Source organism: Pieris napi, chromosome 5 (assembly GCF_905475465.1).
Source record: "Pieris napi chromosome 5, ilPieNapi1.2, whole genome shotgun sequence".
NCBI classification, from domain to species: Eukaryota; Metazoa; Arthropoda; class Insecta; order Lepidoptera; family Pieridae; genus Pieris; species Pieris napi.
In genome coordinates this window covers 6,080,177-6,098,608 of record NC_062238.1, presented here as the reverse complement: position 1 = coordinate 6,098,608, position 18,432 = coordinate 6,080,177, and the positions used below count along the sequence as shown (strand labels likewise).

The 18,432-nt window shown below is 34.8% G+C and overlaps 2 protein-coding genes across 7 annotated transcripts in view; one reads left to right on the top strand and one right to left on the bottom strand.

Moving 5' to 3' along the window:
- LOC125049586 (prominin-like protein) overlaps positions 1 to 5,256 on the top strand; it is a 67,249-nt gene extending 61,993 nt beyond the window's left edge. For all 5 annotated transcript variants that reach the window (XM_047648966.1, XM_047648969.1, XM_047648965.1 and 2 more), the window contains one exon: positions 1,705 to 5,256. In XM_047648966.1, coding sequence (XP_047504922.1) covers positions 1,705 to 1,717 — 13 coding nt within the window. In that variant the 3' untranslated portion in view covers positions 1,718 to 5,256. The remainder of the gene's footprint in view (positions 1 to 1,704) is intronic.
- Positions 5,257 to 6,061: 805 nt separating this feature from the next.
- LOC125049367 (sodium-independent sulfate anion transporter-like) overlaps positions 6,062 to 18,432 on the bottom strand; it is a 45,134-nt gene continuing 32,763 nt past the window's right edge. For both annotated transcript variants that reach the window (XM_047648589.1, XM_047648590.1), the window contains exons 6-13: positions 11,474 to 11,687; positions 10,868 to 11,032; positions 10,051 to 10,238; positions 9,442 to 9,556; positions 8,767 to 8,912; positions 8,047 to 8,205; positions 7,411 to 7,592; positions 6,062 to 7,169 (exon numbers count right to left, since the gene is read on the bottom strand). In XM_047648589.1, coding sequence (XP_047504545.1) covers position 7,169; positions 7,411 to 7,592; positions 8,047 to 8,205; positions 8,767 to 8,912; positions 9,442 to 9,556; positions 10,051 to 10,238; positions 10,868 to 11,032; positions 11,474 to 11,687 — 1,170 coding nt within the window. In that variant the 3' untranslated portion in view covers positions 6,062 to 7,168. The remainder of the gene's footprint in view (positions 7,170 to 7,410; positions 7,593 to 8,046; positions 8,206 to 8,766; positions 8,913 to 9,441; positions 9,557 to 10,050; positions 10,239 to 10,867; positions 11,033 to 11,473; positions 11,688 to 18,432) is intronic.

Genomic DNA, 18,432 nt, shown 5'->3' with positions numbered 1-18,432 from the left:
CATAACCTCCTTGTTCTCCAAAATAATGGAATCCATTGTTAACTGCCAGCTCTTGAGGTATCTAGAGGGCCACCAGCTGATTAGCGATTATCAGTACGGCTTTCGTCGTGGTCGTTCGGCTGGTGACCTTCTTGTATACCTTACACATAGATGGGCAGAGGCAATTGAGTCCAAGGGGGAGGCGCTGGCGGTTAGTTTGGACATAGCGAAAGCCTTCGATCGGGTGTGGCACAGAGCACTGCTCTCGAAGCTTCCAGCCTATGGGCTACCCGAGAAATTATGCGATTGGATCTCCAGCTTTCTGGCTGATCGGAGCATCAAGGTCGTCATCGACGGAGCATGCTCCGACCTTAAACCCGTGAACGCGGGGGTCCCACAAGGCTGTGTTCTATCCCCGACCCTGTTTCTTCTGCATATCAATGATATGTTGCAACTTAGCAACATTCATTGCTATGCGGATGACAGCACTGGGGATACTTTTTACACTGGCCGGGCAGGTATTTCTCGGGCAGTTGTCGATGAGTACCGGAACAAACTTGTGTCTGAAGTCGAAACTCTTCTACGTGGAGTCTCAGACTGGGGCAGACTAAACCTAGTCCAATTTAACCCCAAGAAGACACAAGTTTGCGCGTTTTCCGCTAAAAAAACACCCTTTGTCGCTACTCCTCTTTTCGAAAACACTCTTCTTAAAGCCACAGCCAGCATTGGAATACTTGGCGTTGACATATCGAACGACGTTCAGTTTCGCGGTCACTTGGAGGGAAAGGCTAAATTAGCCTCCAAAAAGCTTGGTGTGCTCAGCAAGGCGAGACGGTACTTCACTCCGGGCCACCGCATGCAACTATATAAAGCGCAAATTCGGCCCCACATGGAGTACTGCTCTCACCTCTGGGCGGGGGCTCCCCAGTACCAGCTCCTTCCACTTGACCGTATTCAACGCAGAGCGGTTCGAATCGTCGATGACCAATCCCTTTCCGAGCGGCTTGATCCTTTGGCGTTGCGTAGAGATGTGGGGTCTCTCTGCATCTTCTACCGCATTTACCATGGAGAGTGTTCAGAGGAGTTGTTCGGATTAATACCTGCAGCTGAGTTTCGTCATCGGACGTCGAGGCAGAGTACGAAATTCCACCCGTATCACCTCGACGTCCGCCGTTCCACAACTGAGCGTTTTTCAAGGCAGTTTTTGCCGCGCACCACCACTTTGTGGAACCAGCTGCCCATTGAGGTATTTCCGAACCAATTCGACTTAGGGTCCTTCAAGAAAAGAGCGTACCGATTCCTGAAAGGCCGGCAACGCACTCGCGAGCCCTCTGGCATTGAGAGTGTCCATGGGCGGCGGTATCACTTAACATCAGGTGAGCCTCCTGCCCGTTTGCCCCCTGTTTTATAAAAAAAAAAAAAAAGAAGTTTCACTTCTGACATGTGTAACACACAGCATGACATAAAGCATGGCGTCAATGATTACAGTTCCATATACTTTTCTTTGTAAACCAAAAACTTGTCGATTAAAAAGAGTAGCGAGGGTTTCCTGCCAGCTCATCTCGTCTGAGTGGGCGTGGACGCGTAGTAGGTAAATGTAAATTTAGACTTACCAATTTTTGTATTATTGAAGTTCATAAATGTACATTTACTAATAACAATATTAGATTTAATTATGTGAATGAAATATTATTATGTAGTAAATTGTATTTGTCTCTATTCCAGTGATAGACAGTAAATTGGCGCTCACAGAACTGGACGACGATCTACTGAAGTACTAAGTCCGATCTCCATGCAACGTATGTACAACACTTCCAGACAATCGTACCCCGTAAATCTATAGAATAACCTCATATTTTTCCATGTCGTAGTTATATTTGTCTCTTAGACTGGGTTCAAACGGCATTGTCCTGCACGTTTTCTTTGTATTCCGGTGTTCACACGGTAGATTTTCATTCGTGTGAAATACGAATAGCCGCAGTCTTCACACAGATGTCACAGTGAGCGAGAACGAGACAGAGCTATATTATGTGCCCCTTTAAACCGAATTAACGTTAAAGTTCATTCGATTTGCTTGACAAATCCGTTGAGTATTCGTTTGAACGTATAAACGGTGTACGATATTTTGCAGTACAAACGCCGTATGAATGGGTCTATGTACAATACATGTGCTACTATTTATTCGTTAAGACGTATACTGCGAAATGCGTGCAGGACAATGCCGTGTAAACCCAGTCTTATTCGAGTAAAAAGCGTCAATTGCACGAATTTCAAATGAACGTATTTTAAACGTAGTCATACAATTTAACTTACCCATGTTCCGTAGTCTCTCACTTGAAATTAATTGGTCTAAAGAAACCTATCTTAATGAGAATGTAAAGATGAAATGGAGCGTAATTTAAGATAGTTTCAAAATTGGTAAAAAATCTTTTTGTATGTTTGGCCGTTTTTTTTTTTTTTTTAATCAACAGTATGTTCTAACAAAAGCATCACCTAAATTTCAATTCGAGGAAATTTGTGCAATTGAAGTTGTTCCCAACAAAGCGTTGCTTGCACTTGCAAGATTAGGAATTTCGGTCCATTAATGCGCATCGAAAGTATTTTTCTAGGATAGCTTTGATGTATGTCATCTATAACTGTTTAGTAATTTATCTAAGTGTAAGGGTCTTTGGACAGTTTTTCTTGATATTAAATCTTTGATATAAATACTAATTAATCTATATGGAACGTAATTCACTGTTCTGATCATATTACGGAGCTTGGATCATAAGCTGAAGCTGTCCGTACAACCAAAAGCGAATTAAGGATATAAGTAATTCATTAACCATTGCCGTTCATAGCTGTCCAATGACTTAATATTTTAAGTACTAAATATAAGGATGGGATCGTATTCAGTATGTATGTGGGAATGATGTTGTTCCAATCGTCACGGTAACTGCCATAATTCGACTGTCCTGTATTTTTAAACTGTTAGCGGATTTATCTTTTTAATGCGCCGATGCCTCTTCAGAGTGAATAAGATGTTGAGAAACAATGATGATAAAATTCATTCAGATGTTTACATACATACATAACGTATGACATTCGACAATTTTGGACGACGCTTTGAAATCTGTCAAAAGAATTGAAGGTGTCCAGGGTTTTGGATTTCCTGTGATAATTATTTAGGAAAACTTCGTTTCCGAATTAGTGAAGTCTGAAGATGTTGAGGCGCTTAGCTCAAGAGTATATTGTGTGATGTTTAGACCTGAGGTCAACTTCGCTTTATGTTTGTGGTATTCTTTACATGTTTCGCGGCTTCCCGCACAAATATCAATTTCAGAGGTTCTTTACTTAGCGTTGAAAATGTGTTCTATAGGTTTTCGTAAGGGGCTTATAAGGTTTAGTTAACTGTGGTTATTTTGGACCCCAGTTATATGTTAAAGGAGTTTCATGGAAAGTTCGTAGCTAGATACCTATTTAGATAGGTCGTTGTTAGGATCGGGAGGTAAAGGTGATTTTTCAACTTTCTTATAAGCACTTACAGTTATTAAAATTTTTGTAGCCTTTTTGAATCTTGCACTTTTTTGAGTGTGGTAAGAAAAGCAGTAGATTTGGATTTATGAGTGTACTGGTGGGAGGCGTTTATTCGCTAGAAATTCTGAATACTTAGCAGGAATAAAAACTCGTATTGTTTTTTTTAGGATAATTGTCAGAATTGTAGCGAATAAGTGCCAAAAATTCTCGTAACGTAAAAATCACTTTACGAGATTAGGAATGCATTTAAATTAGGTTAGTGTCAAGTTGCGACGTAAATTAAGAGTTGGGATGTGATGGACGCCATGCCAAACCTTATACTATATTTACTCGTAAGACTATATAGTCTAGATTTAGTTAGGTCTAGATCGATTTCACCCTAACGTGATAGATATGAATCTAGAGGTACAGTCAGATTATTTTAGAGGACTTTTTTATTTACCCCGTTATATATATATTATGTAAGCGTGCAAAATTAATAGTGGTAATAATTTTCCATGCAAATTTAGTTAGACAAATTACATTTATAATAACATTCTTTCAGGCAATAGCTTTTTTTACACTCGCGTGGTTTTGCACGTTTATGTACAAATAGTATTGTTTATTTGTCGTGATTTAAGTGACTATTTTATAATTGAATTTAATAAATTTAAGTTTGTATCGCTGTGGGCGTGTTCTCCCGCCAATATTCTAATACTCTCAAGACACACCCACTCTAGTTTAAAAGGTTAGTGCTAGTCTATAACTGGCCTTATATCCTATTTAGTTAATTTTATCTATATTTTAAGTTCAAATGTTGATTGTGTCATATCGTAAGTTAATCGTGGGAAATGCCAAAAAATATTTTCACCTAAAAGGTGTGTTGGGAGGATGTAATGCTGCTGATTATTGCTGGATTTCAAACTTAAACACGCATTGGAATAATTCACCTCTTCAACATTTAGGTGTCATTTGGGAATTGCCAGTTTTTGGTTAATTGATCTCTTAAGGGTGCACGTCTTCCTCTATTTATAGTCCAACCTTAATAACTTCCTTTTTAACTTTGACTTATTCAAGAAGAGCAAATAACATTCTAATAATTTCTAAAACGCGTTATTATTGAGCATTTAATTTTTTAAATATAGACGTAATTAACTTTATGGATTCATTTTGTAGAATAAAACGTAAGTTATTAAGATTGGTCAAAGCTCAGTTTGTCGGAAAAAATAACTCTAGGAAAATAACACTGCTCAATAATTAGGATTCTCCATTTGTGGTACTTTGTGCGTCTAGGTTTTGCCTACAGCCAGCTGGCCGTGTCTGATAATTAATTTTTTTTTTAAGTTTCGGAATAAAGACGAAATTTACATCACATTTGTGTTATATAAGTCACAAAATGTTTAAGATTCCTTGTATTATTTTTAGTTTTGGGTGATCCCTAGTACGTAACTAGTGATCGAGTTTAATATCTATTGAAATAGAAATTGGACGTTCAGAGACGAGTTCTTTTTCATACAAAAGCTCTTAAAAAAAGACTGTCCACTCAGTTGAATATTTTCTCGTGTTTGATCTTCTAAGATTAGATTATTCTGATTATAAAATCAATGTATGAAAAAGATCTTTAGGCAATGAATAGCCTGATTTAATTCAGTGTTAGCTAATCGAGTGATGTACCTATACGTTATGTTGTGGTAGTTGTAACGAAAAGTTTTTTATGAATGTCCGGCTTGGACTGTGCCACGTATGTATCGAGGATTGTAAAATAAATATGATTATCTCCAACGTGCGTTTTATTTATTAGTATATGGTCATTTATAATTATATCCTTAAAAGTGTAGTGACGATACCGGGATTTATAATTTGTTTTATATGAGTACCTAGTTGGCCTAGTGGCATCAGCGTGCGACTCTCATACCTGAGATCGTAGGTTCGAACCCCGGCTGTGCACCAATGGATTTGGTTTCTTTCTGAGCATTTAACATTTCCTCGAACGGTGAAGGAAAATATCGTGAGGAAACCGACATGTCTTAGACCCAAAAAGTCGACGGCGTGTGGCAGGCACTGGAGGCTAATCACCTACTTGCCTATAAGATTTAAAAGTGATCATGAAACCGATTAAGAAATCTGAGGCCAAGACCTAAAGAGGTTGTAGCGCCACTGATTTATTTTTATATGAGGACGCAGCCTGAGAACTGCGAATTGGTAAATGGCTAAAACTTGCCGGGTTTCGAAATTCACCTTATGTTACAGAAGTCATCATCATAAGTATCACCTTTAATTGTGTTCGACATCAAATTGATTTAGTAGGTATATTGCAAAATACCTATAACACAGATCAAGAAAGGAACTGTAAACTAAATCAGGAGTTATCTGTTTATTACAGTCTAACGTTAGAGTTGTTGTTTACAGTCTAACATTAACGGTAATGTTAACTTGGTTAGCTACACTACACATATATTTATACTTTATTTTTTTGTTCCTGTAATGTAAATGTTTACTCCTCTGTAAATCGTTTCATGTTTTAAAATAATTATAACAAACATGTAGAAAGTAGTTTTTGGATGTAAGGTTAAAATTCAAACAACAGTCACCTTTATAAAATAATTTATATCATTATATTCATCAATATACAATTTTAAAGTCCATAGACAGGTAGAAAGAAGTACAGTAAATGAAAATCTTAAGAACTATTTTAAATTCTTTAGGTTTAGCTAAATCGTCGATTTATAACTAGCCTTTACAAGGTAATGATTAAGTTATTATAGTAGATTCACTCTTTCGTCGTTTTATATAAATGGTATCTTAACAAAACTTATTTAACGGATAGAAACGCAAATTTATTACATTAACTTGACATTTCACGTTCCTTATTGAAGTATTCGTATGAGACTCAACGACATACTCTAACTGACTGGTCATATCGCCCTCGTCGCAAACCAGATAAGGTACGGTAACCAAGTATTACGTTACGAAATTTGGAAGGGGGTCCTTTTGTAAAACGTTACGATGCGGGGCGGTGATTGAATTACGCGTTATTGTTAATATTATTTTCGACTTTCCAGTACTTTACACCAAATAATGGTAACTTTTAGGTAGTACGGCGTGTTACATGAGGGGGGGGGGTCCAAAAATTGCGTTACTATAATACTTGAACGCTCCCTAACCTGGACAAGCTGGTTCAAGGCAAAAGCCACGATTCTCACGGATATCCCCATAACAGGTGTTCTAAGGATAGCTATAGACCGAACAAAGTGGAGAGATCACTACCAAGGCAGCAGGCACCTTACAAAAGGCGCCACCTTCACCAATGAAGAACACGGGAGTATAGGTCAATGTCGAATTATGTGAAGAAATTCCCGTTTGAATTTTTTAAGCGCTATCCACACATTTCCGGGAACTCGTCCCGGCCGTGTTCCGTCAGGGACGGGGAAAAAAGTCGGTTACGTACAATGTGTGGATAGCGCTTTAAATCAGTTTTCAATATGTCCTGCGCACGTCAAACAAACTTATATTTCTTTGCTAAAATATACCGTTTTACAATTAGAACTAGTTGATTAAAATACTACACAATCTTATATGTAAAAGCGCTTGCATAATAATTTATTTGTAGATTTTTATCAATTTAATACTTATATGATATCACAAGGGTTAATGTTTCCAGTTTTAGAAACACATTTACTAGAACAGGATCGAATCTATAACAAAAAAATATTCATATTAGAATTCAAAAGTTACGCATAATTTGTATTCTACCAACTCGAAACAATGATTGTTCCGCCGAAAATGTATAAATTGAAGTAAAAGCTTAAAATTGTTATCTGTCAGTCAGTGTCAATAATCTTTTGCGTCTTTAAAGTACACAAAACGTAAATTTTTTTATTTATCAAAGTTATTTAAAGTACCTATTAGAATGTTAATTATGAAAAAAATACTCACCAAGACTGCTTCGTTCCCCTGGTGATGTTCAGCAGAAGCCTATCCAACTCGGCCCGATGCGAGCAAATGAGGAACTCCCGCGGACGAACTCCACGAAACACGTGGGCAATGGACGGCTTAACGTTGTAGAAGATTATTGTTTGCCCTCGAGCGTGGAAGTCGTCTATCAGAGATTTTATGCCCTGCAAACGTGTATATGTGATATTACGTCTTGTATGTATGTATATGACAAAATAATTCTGCCAACCGTCCCGTGACGGAACAATAACAAAGTCGTGTTAGTTACACCACTTATAACTCAAGATCGGCTGGACAGATGTTAGTTATCTCTTTTTTGGTGGATTCTTCTCCACTCAGAATAGCAGAATAAGTAATAAAATATCGAATAACAATAAGTAAGTAAATCAATAAAGTATTTTACGAATGCAAACAGCATGTGGTGCCATCTGTTGACCAAACTACGCATCATTTTACGTCGAATTCGTGTCAGTTCAAAAAATTCCAATCTTGAGGTGAATGAGGAGATGCATAACCGGGCTTTGCTCTTGATCGAAGACATGTGTCACATCATAAAAAAATGTTGTACTCATTCAATTCCAAAAATACCAGATTTCTTTAATGTCGGTTAATAATCACCTTAGCAGCAGTGAAGTCAGCGGCTTGAACGTGATGTGCGTCCAGCACCAGAGGGGCATCCGAAGGAGCCTTGCGTAAAGCGCGTCGAACGAACTCCGCCGAAGGGAACGATAGCGCTCGGTCCACCGTCGCCAGAATGTATGGCACTCCGTCACTTGACTGGACAAAAGAGACGAAAGTTTACGTTTTTATAAATGGCTTTACAAATGTGAAGATAAATTTCATGAAGACACTTCTTACATTATAAAGCGTTCATTTATTATATTAAAATTACTTATAGCAATCGTCTGGGAAAATTTTAATTAAAAAGAGTGATATAAGTGATTAACCATTATATTTTTTAGTATAGCTTGCCAACGCTGTTCACCCTGATACATTGGTACATAAACAGACAATGTTTAATGTAACAAAAACGAAAAAAAAATGCAATGATTCGTAAATTATAAATTAAAGGAAAATTGATTTCAAAGCTATTCATTCTCCATGGATATCCAGACCTCGTTAATAAGAATGGTCAATCTGGATGCGATTTGTCCAAAACTCGGATATTTCAGAATAATTACTGAAAGGAGGGACAAGTGGAATGATATATGTATTAGTTTTAACTACAACACAGCGTAGGCAGAAAGAAAGAATAGAAAAGAGAAAACAAAAGTTTCAAAATATGGTGTAATTAGAGTGATTTCATGAAAAAAACAGGAAAATTTTTCACAAACTCACCACAGCCCTACACACCCTGACAGACGGTCGGGCAGAAGCGTAAAGAAGGAAGAGAAGATTGACAGCAATCCCTGCGACAATGCCCAGCTCCAGCCTCGCTAGAAGGCATGTGGCAAACGTCACCACTGCTGGGATTATATCCATTTCTGTAAATAACACGAATTTATTATACATAAAGTCAACTTTGAAGACTGCACTTCGACAATTGTCACGGGCGTCAATAACTGATTCCTACTGTTGCACTTCGTACCTACCATTATAAACCAATAATTAAGCTTTGTTTTTTTTATCTTTGATTCATTAGTAATATTTTTTTAAATTGTAACCAATTTGTTCCATCGTCATATAAATATTTGAATTTTTTTAACAAATATTACTATAAGGTTAATTTTAGAGTTAATTTTACAATGTATTTTTAACAATTTTCTTTAGAATCCCAACTCCCAAGGTTACTAATCTAGAAATACTACCCGAAAACTATTGTCTCTTTTTGTATACAAAAAATAAATATAAACATACTATTAAGATATACAAATTAGATCAAACGTTTTTTTCCATTCTCTAGGGAAATCGTGCACCCTATCTTATACCCAAAAATCTACATGTGTAAGTTAGGAATATTAATTATTTTTTAAACGTAACGAAATGATGTAAAGTGTGGGAGCTAATACATACTTTTAGTCCTCCAAATAGGTTTGAACACGTGAAGCTCCATCATAAAGACGACAGCCGCGATGATCACCGCCGCAAGAGACGCTTTCGGAATGTAATAGAAGTATGGCGTGAAGTACTGAAATATCGATATAATTTCATTCCAAACAATCAAACTTAAAATAACTTCATTCATATAGGTAAACAAATACACTTATGAACGTCAGAAAAGAGGTTAAATTAATTTTAAATTTACATTTACTACCTGTTCGCATGTCAAGGGCGTTAAGGCAAGAAGAACTGGCAAGAAACTCTCCGCCACTCTTATTAATCGCTAAGTTTTGAGTCATACAAATTGTTTGAACTGGAATCAGTTCTTTTGCAACATGTGTCCCAATTATGCGAGCAGCAAGGTTACCACATATATTTGATAGCGATTTCAATAATTTACTAATTTACACAGAACCCTTATGCTATCATAATTAGGATGTAGTTTTTTTTTAATTCCGCATTGCAGAAAACGCAAACTAATCATTACGTGATACGAAAACTTAATTTTGAGATCGGAATTTATGAAGTTACGTGGTAAACTTGCAGCTATAAATACTTGTTTACAAGGCTTTTGGTTCTCACCTGCAAAGCCAGCAAAACCAGCACCCCAGTGTAAACCCCACCAGCTGGGGTGGCGACCCCAGACGCGTGGTTCACAGCCCCACGAGACAAAGCACCCGACACAGGCATCGAATCCACTACCGATGACACAATGTTGCACACTCCCAGGGCTATCATCTCCTGAGTGGCGTCTACGCGTTTACCCTCCGCTGTAATAATTCATATTTCATAATATAAGTATGTATTTAAATAAATAATAGTTTAAAAAAAACTAGAACACACGCTTTTAAAGCACATCAAACTACAACATCGTGGGTTGCTCGATAGACGAAAAATATGGCACAGAGCGCCCCACGCTTTTTCACAATAATACCAGTATTTTTTGTTCATTACCATTTTCAGCCTAAATTAGGAATTATTTTTAGTTTGATGTGCTTTAAAAGCGTGTGTTCTAGTTTTTTTAAACTATTATTTATTTTTTAGTTAATTTTTTTTTTTTTCATTTTTTTTTTCGGATTATTGCATTGTCATCGATCTTTGACAGGTGCGCAAAGTTTGAATTAAATCTGTCCGTTAAAAGTGGGTCAAAATCGAGTCCGAAGGAGTCGGTTACATACATACATACATACAGGTGAAGCTAATATAAAGCGTGTAAAAAAATATTTATTATTATCAAAAAAAATATGTTAAGTAATACCGCCGCCCATGGACACTCTTAATGCCTGAGGGCTCGCGAGTGCGTTGCCGGTTTTTCCTGAGCGATGTGATGTATCGCTTACATGGAAAAATTATATTACATCAAACATATTAAAATATTAATTGGTTTGCATATACTTACAGAAAACCTTAGCCAGTGCTATATTCTCCAATATAGAGAGGAGAGGAACCACGAATATCGCAGATCCGAGGGTCGACGTCATCTCCATGAATGTGTATGTGTGGTTGCCGACAGTCGCTGAAAATGGCGGAAGGGAAAATTCTGGTAATCCCGGCTTCACTGTTCCTGAAAAAATACAATAGAGTAGTGATTTTTATTAAAATTATGGAACTTAATTGTGGAAAATAAGGCTTACGATTTTTTTAAATATATTCTACTTAATTTTACAGCTAAGACACAATTTATATGTTTTTAAAGTATGCCTTCTTTTGTTTTGTTTAACTGTTATAAGCTGAAAATATTTTTAGCCCAGAATAAATAATGTTTTGCCCAGAATAGTAATGGTTTCATAAATTATAAGGCAACGGGCGGCCTTATCGCTAACAAGCGATTTCTTCCAGGCAAACCTAATATGGAACAATAAAAAAAAGTAACACCTACAGCGGGTTAAGTAAAAGAAGTGCATAATTAACAAAAAAAAACTCAAACATGTAACCATAACTAAAATTATGTAAATAAAGTAGAATCCTTTAGTTATTTTCTGGAAAAAATCAAACATCAACTTACCAGTCAATACAAACGGCACCTGGTTTCTAGTATCAAAGTAGTACGCTAACGCGGAACAGAGTAGAACGACTAGAATGTTTCTTGTAGTGGAGAGGAACCATAGAGCTTGCGAAGCCCCAGCGCGGACCTTACTACTGCTACCAACAGTCTCCTCAATACCAGCCACCTCACTCGTGTTATCCGACGAATCGCTTATTTTTATATCTTTTACTTTCTGAAATAATTGTTTAGAAGTTATTTATTGATAAGTCAACATGCAAGCAAGAAAATATGATGTCAGAAATTTTACACACACAGAATTACAAACTAGCAAGGAAAAGAACAGTAAAAACTAATATAAAATTACGGAAGATTGTGATTATGACTATGATTTGAAAGACTGGAAATAATTATTGTTTCTTTAATGCAATAGAAAAAATTTATTAGTAACTAAATTCATCATAATTATTATACAATGGCACTACAAAGCTACAGTATTGTCTGTAGTAAGAACAACAAACATTTTCATGTAATGGTACTATTTAACGTGATTTCGCGCGTGAAGTTCATGTTATTGACGCACCTTTTTCGACTTTAAATAAATCAGTATTACAGTATATATGTTAACAAGTTTCATGATCAAACTACACCATGAATTTATTCATAATTCCGGGCCAAAAGAAACATTATTTATTATTTTTAGTCTATAAGTACCATATAAAGTCGGTATTTACGTAATTTTAGTTAACGACGTTTGTCGCTAATACTACTTCAGAGACATAAACAGAAAGTTCGCACGCTAAATACCTAATCGTTCTTTAATTGCTCACGTCTTTTCTAGGCATCCAATTATTACATACATGCTTATTTTATGTTTTTTTTTTCAAATCTTCTTGTGTTTATTTTCTTATCTGAGACAACTGTGTCGAATTTGCAGACTATGAGTAACATACTGACAAAACAGAAAGAAAACCCGTAAATGTTAGTTTTTTTCAAAGCTTCTATTAACTTATTACTTATACCCCATAATAAATTCTTGTATATTTATTTATTAGTCGATATAGTTGCTAGTTAGTACGAGAGGTAAAGAGGCGTGGCTCTTAGTTTAAGCTACGAGATATTTGATTTCACAATTCTGATAGTTCAATAATACTTAACTCTGGGATATATTAGTTACTTAGTTAAAATAGTTTTAAGCTATTGCATAGATATTATCGCGGGCTTTAAGCGCGGCGACTTAATCAAGAAATTCCGTAACAAAAAAAACCTAACACACGATGACGTAATATAGGTGCGACAAACACGTGTTAGAGTGGGACAGAACGCATACTGCGCATTCCCATCTCTCTGACGAGATCGGTGACGTAGCGTGACCGCGGCCGGTACAGCCGGTACGCGTTAGAGTGAGACAGACTATATAGGCGTTTTAGTCTGAGGGTGAGATCTATAGTGCGCACTTGGAATTTGCTCAGACTTTACTTACGTTTGCTTAGTGTACACTAAGGTTAAACTATGATTTAGTATTTATAGACATTTTAACGGTGAGATTAAGCTAAGCCCAAGCTAAGACAGAAAATGTCAAAATACAAATTGATGTTTCATTTCATGCAATACTTTGTTTATTATCCTTTAAAAAAGTAAACAATAACAAATATTTAAACATCTAAAACGGTACACATATATCTTCAATTTATTGTTATTTATGTATTTATTTATTTTATTATTGCAATAATTAGAAATTTACGAGTAACCTTTAGAAAATGTATTAATTTAAAGATGGCAATAATTTTGTTACGTAGAACGGATCTCATTGTTTTGGCAACAGCAACAGAGAACTTAGTCAAATCGCGACGGTTATCAAAGGTTTTTTTAAAAAGGAAAACTTTATTAAGTAAATTACACTTAATATTCTTAACTAATAGTCGATACGAGACTCTTATTCTAAGTTGGTCGATGTTAGACCCTATCACTATGGTGGTCGATATTAGACTACCTTTAATATAATTATAATCTTACAGCTAAAACCCCTTACATGATAACTTTGATTCGTGGTACACAATGGAATGATAAGACTAAGCATTGATTGCATTAACGCTTACGGTGCTATTTGGGTATCTGTGTGACATTGTAACTTTTCCCTCCTTAAGCTCGAAATCATCTGAAGAACAATTTTTCGGAGGATGGTTTCGGCCTTGAAATATTATACATGTTTTTATCTTTTTGTATGCCAGAAAGGATATAAGACTTAAAATTAAAATTACATATAGAATTATTGTCCCTAAACTGACACTATTGGTTTTCACTACACTATCACTTTGATTTTCACTGTTTTGTAGGGCGTATGATAATACTTTTAAATTGGTTAAATCAACCCCATTCAGCTTAACAGGATTAATGTTGCTCTGGATACTGATCTTCAAATTTTCAGGTAAATTTACTAGCGACAGCTTTTGAGATATAAGCTTCTCACCGTTACTGCTATGTATTCTTAAATTGTGATTTGCAATGTTATATTGGCATTTATCTTCTATGGTTAATAAGTAAGTATTTATGAGAGTGTAATGTAAAATTTCATTATCACAGGTTCTAACCAGATCAACAGGTGATTTAGAGTAGATTATCCATCGGTTAATCTGTAAAAGTTCTACTTTAATTTCTTCGAATTCTATTGGAATTTGTTTGCAAGAGACGTTGTGAGAATATTTCATCAGGTCCAGGATACAAGTGTCTTCAACAGGTACCATGGTCTGCAGCTCATCACAGAGGTATATTTCTTCTTCTATATTCTTACATGGTGTCGACAGCGATTTCGCTTTCAACCCCTTCGCAATAAGGTAAGGATACTTGGGTAATATTATTAAGGTAAGGTTTGTTTCAGGTTGGGTGATAGGTAAGGGTACAATTTTATAATAAAAATAAGTTTCTTTCTTAACTAAGGGTATTTCTAATACTAAAGTAATAACATTGTTCTTAAAATACGATTTCAATGTCATGGACTGTTCAATTCTTACAATATTTTCAGTAATTACTTTAAATATCAGCTTATCTGTTTTCTCTATGATTCTAAGTACATTAATGAGTTCATTAGTATTAATTATAGATTGATGTAATACGCCCATTCTACTGAATGCTAAAATGTTTTCAATCTCGGTCAATTTTGTGTAAATTATTTGAAAATTATGTAAGAAGGAATTATAGATATGTGTTATTTGGTTAACATGTGAAATGATTGAAATGTCTTTAATATTTTTATTAATTTTATTAATTGCATCACTTAATTGTTCGAGATTGTTTGTAATATTTATAGTAGAGTTTGCAACAAGTCTTATCATTTCGGATATAACAGTAGTTTTCTTTTCCAGAGAATGTTCACGAGATTTTACATTTTTTATTAAGTTGTCATATTTAATAGCATCATCGTAATCCAAATTTCCTGTTATCATTTTAACTAGAGATCCCAAAGGATTAATGAGTCCTCTTTTCTGTCTATTAATTGGTACAATTTCTGAATATTTGTTCAATGTGATATTTAACATATAATTAACTTGAAGCTTAACATCATTGAAGTATATTAACGAAGGGCTACTGGTATTTAACTGTAATTCTACTATTCTATTTAGTTCTATATACCTATGCATATTAAATTCTAATTCTTCCTTAATAAGTTTAATATCTAATGTCTTAATTACTATCCACTTATCATACGTAATCATAGCGGTTCCTTCTCTAAGAGGGAGAACGCCTGGATTCTTCTCAACCTTTTGAAGTTGAAGGGCCCGGATCGTTACTGCTTGGGTCACTAGCAGGACGAACCTGTGGGGGACGTTTTATGTCTTTTATTGGAACATTTTTATCTTTTGTGCTAGTTTCTACCAATACTACATTTCTTTTTATTTTACCCTTAACTTTTGCTTTTTCATACCTGGGCTTATCCTTGCTTCTACGTCGATTTATGCCTTTAATAAAAACATTATCACCTTCATTTAAATCAAAATTAGTTTCTCCTACTCTACTTTGTTGAACTTTTTCTTTCCTAGTTCCTATTTTATCGGTTAAGTATTTGTATAAGTAGTGAGTTCTTTTTGCATGATCCCTAACTAGTTGTTGAGTATATTCTTTATCAAAATTTAAATTAAATTGATTGTTATTTTCCGTGTGACCAAATACTACTTCAAACGGAGTGAGACCTGTTACTGAATGGATTGTTTGATTGTAAGCCATTATAGCATAAGTCATCACTGATGTAGCATCTGTGAATTTATGTTCATATTTCGCAAGTCTATATATTTCTAAAATTGTGGAATGGAATCGTTCTATTAATCCCATTGAGTTTGGATTGTTAGGGGTGCCTATGTGAATGTCTATTTTATATAATGTCATTAAGTCTTTCATGAGTTTATTATTGAATTCAGAACCAGGGTCTGAACTGATTTTAGTAGGTACGCCGTAGAATGAAAAATACTTTATAAGTGCCCTGACTACTTCAGGTGTTGATCTATCTGGGATTTCAAAAGCTTGTGCTAACTTACTAAATGCGTCTAATATGGTTAAGTAATATTTTCCTTCTATGGAGAATAAATCTATAAATAATTCTTGAAAAGGTCTTGATTGAGTTTGTGTAAGTTGTAATTGAGGTTTAAATGGTCTACGATCGTATTTCATACGTTTACAAGTGTCGCATGAATTTATTAAACTGGTTACGGTTTCTTCTAAATTTGTCCAAAAATAAACTCGTTTTAAATGAGAAATTGTTTCTTTAATACCTCGGTGACAGGTTTTGCCTACGTGATACTTCATTACTATTTCCTCTTGTTCTTTTTCGTCGGTGACATTAATTACTCTTTCAGTGCATTCATAAAGCTTTACGGTTTCTTTTCTAAATAATAAAATTAATACTTGTATGAATAATTGTCGGTGTGCTTTATTTTCGTAATAGATAAAGTATTTAATTTTGGGTCTAATATATTCTTTAAGAAAATTTTTTATTAACTCGGAATTATCTAGGGGTAAGTGAACCTCTAAAATCTTTTGCTTGGGATGTGAACGAATTTTAACTGAAAGTTCATTTTTAAACCATGGGTATATTAATATTTGGTTTGGTTTTGTATCTATAGCTTCGTAAAGTATGGGAATGCCATCAGTATCCATATCTTCAGCAGAATGTGCTGTATCTGTACTAGAGTTTATTGTTAATGTGCGTGATGATGACCTGGAATTAACTCGAGATGGAATAGACCTAGATGCTTCAGAAAAAGATATAGAGTTACTGTTATCATTTTCAGGTTCTTTACTTTGGTTGTTTTGTCCTAATCGTGTTATTGAATCGGTTAATTCTTGAATATAGTCATCAAGATTTCTATCAGAGTTATCTACATTAACTACCATTGATTGATTACCTTTATCGTTTTTACCTAAAGCATTTAATTTAATACGAGCTTTATGCTTAACTTGATTAGAAAAACTTAATGGTATATGCTCGCTGTAAAAAATATCTCTATATTCAAAACACAAATTATTGTAACTTGTAACCATTAGAGGTTTAGTGAATTTAATTTTATAGTTTTTATCAGATGCATTCTGTATTATAGTGGTAGCATAACCGTTTTCGCATTTTACAAGAGCAGATGGTGCTCTTATACCTTTACCAAAATTAATTGAATTTAATATTGCTTGTCCATTAGGAAGATTAACAGGAACCTTAACACGAGTTTCAGATCGTGCATCAACATGAATGCCAAAAGGTGGACTATAAATAATTGGTATTTCTGTGTCACGAGTTCTTAAAATTTGATTTTTCATGTCTATATTAGCGTCAAGTTGTTTTAATAGGTCTGATCCTATTAAACCGCCATAATCGCTATCCACATTATAGATATAAAATTTATGATAATCTGTACTACAAAAAGTTTTAAAGAGAGGTATATAAATTACTTCGTTATGGTGACTCTGTGCGTGTGTACTCACGACTTCGAATGGCTCATAATATTTAAATTCTGTCAAATACTTATTAACTATTTCAGGACTTATAAAGGATCGTGAACTACCTGTGTCTATCATAAACTTACTATTTATTTCGGGAATTTCAATATGTGGCAACTTTAAAGTACCGTGATGATTTAATTGTATTACTTCGGTTTGTCGGTTATTGAGGCTTGTGTATGAAAATTTTCAGGTTCTGAGGTGTCAACCGCTTCTTCTGAATTTTGTTCTAATTCGCAATAATTGTCTGGAGTAAAACCGTTCGAATCTACATTATAATATTCATAGGGATAATTATCTTCGTGTGTATAAAATGTTTCATGATCGTAATCTGTGTAGTTATTCATATCGTCGTTCATGTAATTTGTATAAAATAAATTATTTGATGTTCTTGGTGTCATAAAATTTGGCTTAGCTTGAGGCGCCGTTCGCATAGATACATCGTTATCATATCTATGTACCGGTTTTGGTTGATGATTTTGTGGAATACCAAATTTAAATTGTTGTTGATTCGTTGTTTGGGGGAATTGCCTGTATCCAAATTGAGGTGGTCCACCACCAAACTTAAATTGTGAATTATTAGGATTATTAGGATTATTAGAATTATATATCCCTTGCTTTTGGTTGGTACCGAATTTAAAATTAGAGAAATTAGGTTTAAATCCTTGAGGTTGTTGTTGTGGTTGTATTCCGAATTTGAAATTCATTGGAGGCTTATTTTGGTATTGGGGTAATTGATTAAACTTATTAAAATTATTTTGTGAAAAATTATTTCGTGATAAATTATTTTGTGGTAAATTATTTTGTGGAAAATTATTTTGTGTTAAATTATTTTTTTCATTAATATTTTGAGTATATTTTTGTCTATTAACACTCCGTGATTTATATTGGTTAAGGAAATTTACTTCTTCCATTACTACACTGAGCGCGTCTTCTAGAGTTGTACATCTATGTAATCGGACAACGCGTATCATATCTTCGGGCAAATTGAAAAGGAAAAC